This window comes from Leptinotarsa decemlineata, unplaced genomic scaffold (genome assembly GCF_025532065.1).
Source record: "Leptinotarsa decemlineata unplaced genomic scaffold, Ldec_3_MD MMD2_tig00000882_RagTag_RagTag, whole genome shotgun sequence".
Taxonomy (NCBI): Eukaryota; Metazoa; Arthropoda; class Insecta; order Coleoptera; family Chrysomelidae; genus Leptinotarsa; species Leptinotarsa decemlineata.
In genome coordinates this window covers 3,902,951-3,908,557 of record NW_027412556.1, presented here as the reverse complement: position 1 = coordinate 3,908,557, position 5,607 = coordinate 3,902,951, and the positions used below count along the sequence as shown (strand labels likewise).

The 5,607-nt window shown below is 41.7% G+C and overlaps 1 protein-coding gene across 1 annotated transcript; it reads right to left on the bottom strand.

Moving 5' to 3' along the window:
* Positions 1–836: 836 nt before the first annotated feature.
* LOC111503916 (uncharacterized) lies at positions 837–2,651 on the bottom strand. The gene is given in 2 exon segments (XM_023158349.2): positions 837–1,748; positions 1,751–2,651. Coding segments are annotated over 2 exon segments (1,308 nt in total). The 5' UTR covers positions 2,234–2,651; the 3' UTR covers positions 837–923.
* Between the last annotated feature and the right edge of the window lie 2,956 nt (positions 2,652–5,607).

Below are 5,607 nucleotides of genomic sequence, written 5' to 3'. Positions count from 1 at the left end.
TCACAAGATTAATTCAATAATGTTGATTAATCAAGTGGTTTGATTTTTTCATTTTCATTCCATTGTATTAATAATAATGCTGTAGATTAATTTCACTTACATAAAACAGAGAGTAGGAATTTCTATCGTATTGCAAGTAATTAAGATAGATTCATCAATGCTAATGAATGAATCAGCAATCATTCCGTCGATAGATTTTTTGAAAACTAAGATTTTCAGATTACATGTCGAGTTTTGATGCTGATTAAAACCACTTGAGAAACTACCACCTATTAAGTGTATTTATTGATGTACTCAAGCATAACAATATTATTTAATATATGCAATTGAAATTGGAATCAATCGATATGATTGTTGAAATATGCATTTAAATAATTTGATTATCTAAAATAAAAAGGTTATATTTTCAGGAGTAATATACTTTTGGGCTTTCTACTACACCATCTTGATACAAAAAAATGATTGCTTCCTTTCTTTCTTTGGAAGATTCACACATTTTTTGTTTCAGGATGGAGTAGTAGAATGTCAAAAACTTTCTTTTCTAATTTGATTGTCATTATAAAAAAATCTACCAATACTGATGAACTTTTCCATATGAAATTTTAGGCAGTTACTCACGTTGAAGAACCTTATGTTGGACTAATTGTTGTTCAAGCCCCTCGAAACTCATATTGGAAACCAGTAAATAATGAAGTTGAAATGGTAATATCTGTTTCAAGATTTGTAAAGTTATCTGAGGATAAATACTAACAGAATAATAGTAGTTTCATAATGTTTTCTTGAATCCTCTTGAAGTGCTCATGGAACTCTAAATTATTCATAATCAAACAATCAAATTGAACAGTAGACATAGTTTTACTTCAAATAACACGTATAAAAAACAATTTGGTCCAAGTGGTCACATGAACAAAACAAGAAAAGCATCATTTAATTCTGGGATAATAGTATAGAACGGACGAACCAGGCAACTGCCAATTGGAAGCGTGCAGTTCGATGAGTTGCAAAAGAGTACGTCTCACACTCGCAGATCCCGCACTGGCCAGAAATCCGTCTCGAACACTCGCCAAAAGCTGCTCGAGCTGCAGCGGAAGTTCCGCTTCCAAGTCTTTCCCGATCGACGTCAAAACAAAAAACAAACACTCCGTTTCCGATAGGCACTTGATCGGCAAACTGACGCACGCTTGGCAACACATCGCCAGCACGTTCAGCAGGACGAGTTCGGGCTGCAGCGATTCGAACTGATCCTTCAGTTGGTGTCTCTTGATCTGGCTGCACATTTCCGTCAGGAACCACATGAACGCCGTGAAGCGCGTGCCGTCGCCTGCTTTGATCCCCCGGAGGATTTTGTCTCTCTCTTGGTACCACTGCTGACACGTGTTCAACAACGACTCCAAGAACGTTTGGTTTTTCTCGTTTTCGATTATGGAAATGCACAACTTCGCGATCGGTTCGCTGTACTTGATCCCTTCGACTACCTTCTCCAAGATGATTTTTACCAGGTCCATTAGGGTCCTGGAGGCGAGTTGGTTCGGGTCTTCTAGGGCTGTCTTGATGTTGACTTGGTCCTCCCCTGAAAATATACTCAGGTCGATGTCCTCTTTGGAAATTCCTTTCAGCTTCGTGACTAAGTGTTTGGAGTCCGCTGCGCCCAAACTTTTGGATCGTTTCAGCGAGGCTGGTTTCGAAACGGGCTGTTTAGTTTGGAGGTTAGCCCAGTTCGGGTGATAGATGGGCTGGTTCACTCCGGAGAAGACGGGTGAGCCAGCATTTCCGGTGGGAACTGGTAGTTTGGCCTAGGCATGTGGTTCAGGATATGCGAAGACGATGCAGAGTGTAGAAGCGGTAGAGGCACTCCGGGCATTATGGGGAACAGTCCTGGATGATTTAGTTGTCTGAGAATGTTGCCGCTCGACTTTGAGTGTTGCAGAGGCATCGCCTCGTAAGCCATGGCTAAATTTAGATTTCCGCTTGATTTCGATGGGTGCAACTCGTGATTCATGGTGAATTCTTTTGCGTGGACGTTCAGTTTACCGCTCGCAGGAATGTCAGTCCTCACGTTGGGTGGCCTGTAGATTTCCATCGTCGGTTTTCCTCTAATCGCTAGCATGGTCTGGCTCCTGCGTTTCTGCGGATCCTTGCTGGGCCTGACGAAACTCCGTTCTCGAGTAACTAACGGCGTTGCTCCGGAAAAATCCGCTTTGTAGCTTCTTTTCAACTGCGCTTCGTGTGACATAACGGAAGCACGGCTCAATAACACTAATGCAACTGATCCGACTGTTTGAAATATTTAATAATGTAGTTTATGCCGACCACGCACGGGTGCCCAATTTTGGTAAGGCAGGCAAGGCTAGAATTCACATCTATTTGCGCTGTATTACGCGACACTTTCATTATTTTATGGGCCCGCGGACGGAATGCATGTTTTCGGCGTGAATTCGACAAATGTTAGCGTCTTCGTTTCTGAAACGGAATGAATTCAGATGCTGTCAGAATGAACGCAAAACACTGGCTGACGTATATTTAGAATGTATATTTATAACGTTGTACGTTGTCGATATAAATAGTTGAATCATTACGTCTATACTGGTATGAAATGCTCAAATAATTATGTAAGGAAAAGACGAACCCGATTTGACAATGGCACATCAATTAATTAGGGTCTATTAGTACATGCTCATTGTGTAGGTGCGGTCTCAATAGGCGATGCAATCATCTTGGTGACTCTCAACCGTTGGCATTTGTTTCATTACACGGTTTATACAGGGTGGAGCAGCCCAATGAAAAATCCTGTAACACGTCAATTTTAGATTATCTGGTATGTGAAAGTAACACCCTTGAAGTGAGTTTTGCAACCCCTAAATGTTTAAATAGTAATTAGGGTATTGTGATAGATACTTCGTTTATGAGACCTCTTTAAAAAATGTAAATTATTTTCAAATTCAAGCCGTGACAACCAGAAACTGCTTCTTAGAGTATCAAAAACGCCCAAGAAATGAAAACTAACTAAATATTTGAACACAAAACCTAGGAAGGGAAAGATTGGAATATATGGCAGAAAAGTGATGCCCCTTCGGCCGGATTATCTCAAAAATGTACGAGGGTGGTTCCATAAGTACCCAACGAAGAGAACACAAAAAATTTGCCACTCTATACACTTTTCCCAGCGACATTCAATAAGTTCGATAAGAACTGTTTTGCTCCTCAAAATAGCCATGAACAGCTCACATGGGCACAGAAAATGATCCGAGGGGGCTAAATCTGGCGAATAGGGTGCACGAGGTAGCAATTAAAACTTTAATTCGTTAATTTTGGTCATTGCGATGATGGATTTGTGAGCTAGTGCATTGTCTTGATGAAACAACATTTTCTTCTTAGCCAACAGCTGCTGTTTTTGCTTGATTTCTTCACTCATTTCGCTAAACACTCAATAAAAATATCTTCACGGCACTGTTTTGCTCGAGTGTGAGCAAACACGGTACCCGTTTTGCACACAGCTTTTTCATGTCCAAATTTTCAGATAATATATAGTTTCGAGATTATCTCTTTATCGGCACTAAATTTCTTTCCGTCGAGTATTTTTCGGAGATCTGAGAACGTGAAAAATTCGCTTGGGGCGGGATCTGGAAAATACGGTGAATGTGGAAGCAATTCGAAACCCAATTCATGCAATTTTGTCATCGTTTTCATTGATTCGCGATTTCATCCTTCAAACCCTCCAATAACGCTATGTAATAGTCGCTGTTGGTGGTTTTTCCTTTTTCGAAATAGTCGATGAATATTGTACCATGAGTGAAAAGAGCATTTGTGGCTTATTAGCAATGTCGGAGGACAGTAGGACGCATGGGGTCTTTCACTCCGTGTGGTCACTTGGATCTACACTGTAATAATATGACATATGTTAACGTACGGAGCCATTGCATGGGGACCGAAAGTTCTACACGCAACGGCCATCCAAAAATTATATCAAATACAGTGATCGGCTTGTTTAAAAACATCACAGGAGCCATGAGAACAACACCAACCGCGGCAATGGAATTATATTACTGATCTGACCCCTCAGAACCTCTACGTTAAGGAGATTGCGTTAATGGCCATTGAACCCAGGTTTGTGCTTGATAAACCCTACAAAATACAAATAAAACAGAACACAGAGTCAGAAGTTACAAATGCAATACGCATATATACAGACGGTTCAAAAACCAAAGAAGGCTCAGGATGTAGAGTGTACTCCAGATCACTAAGCCTAAGGATTGAGTGGGGAATGGGGAAAAATACCAACGTGGTTCAAACAGAACTGGCTGGTATCTCAATCGCCACAAAATAAGTAACCAGGAAAGGAATTTCTGGCAAAAACATAACAATCTGTAATGATAGCAGACAAGACCTATTAGCCTTGAACAGACAACGTGTTACCTCAGGGCTAGTACTAGAGTATCACCAATATTCAGCCAAAGCCTCGGTAGATAATAAAATTATCCTGAGGTGTGTTTAAGAGCACGGCAGGAGTAAATAAGGTAATCGCATTGCCGACTCTTCAGCCAAGGAAGTGGCTACACTAAGAATTTTAGGACTCAATACACCTACGACCTGGTGACTTCGACAATTGCGGAACCAGCCAAACGTCACACCCATGCTCAATCCCTAAAGAGATGGGATGGAATCAAAGGATGCAATCTTGCCAGGATCACCCTGGGCGACCCTGGGAATCTGGCGCCGAAGAGATATCTGGCGATGACCAGGAATAATCTACGCTTAGTAGTAGGATTTCTGACTGGCCACCGTCAACTAAGGAAACACCTCCATAATATGGGGCTAGTGGACACACCTCTACGCAGGATGTGTGAACAGGAAGATGAAACTGTCAGGCATGTTCTATGGAGTGTCCGGAGTTATCGTCAATAAGAGAGTGTGTGTTCGGCGAGTCTTGGCGTACACCTGCCGATTTAAAGGAGATGTCTCCTAGTAACCTGTTCACCTTCCTGGAAAGGACAGGATGGACGATGACCTAGGAGGACAACTCCTCGGGAGGATGTACAATGGGTCACATGTGGACTAAAAGTGCTGTGGGCCAAAACTCACCCTCCCTACTCTACAGATACTATTGGAATTATGAGCATCCCAAAATACTGATAACTACCATAACCTTGCCAGTCGACTGTTGCGTCTTTGCATGCTTTGGAGTCGGTTCACCACGTGCAGTCCACTCAGATGACGATCGTTTTCTGATTCTGATGTGAAATGATGGAACCATGTTTCATTCATTGTCACATATCGACGCAAAAATTCGTGTTTTTCATGGTGGAACAGCTGCAAACAATACTCAGAATCATTAATTCGTTGTTTTTGGTCAATTGTGAGATCGCGCGATACCCACTTTGAACAAAGCTTTCGCATACCCAAATATTCATGTCCAATATGTTCCTTTGATGTCTTTAGAGCCTCAGCAATCTCGGTAACAGCCTCTTTGGGGCGTCCACTGCCTGCATTGTCCTCGGTGCTCATTTCACCCGTTTAAACTCAGCCAACCACTTCTCAACGGTCGATTTTCCTGGTGCAAAATCCGAATAATGATAATCAAGTCAAGCCTTGGCTTCAACATTATTTTTT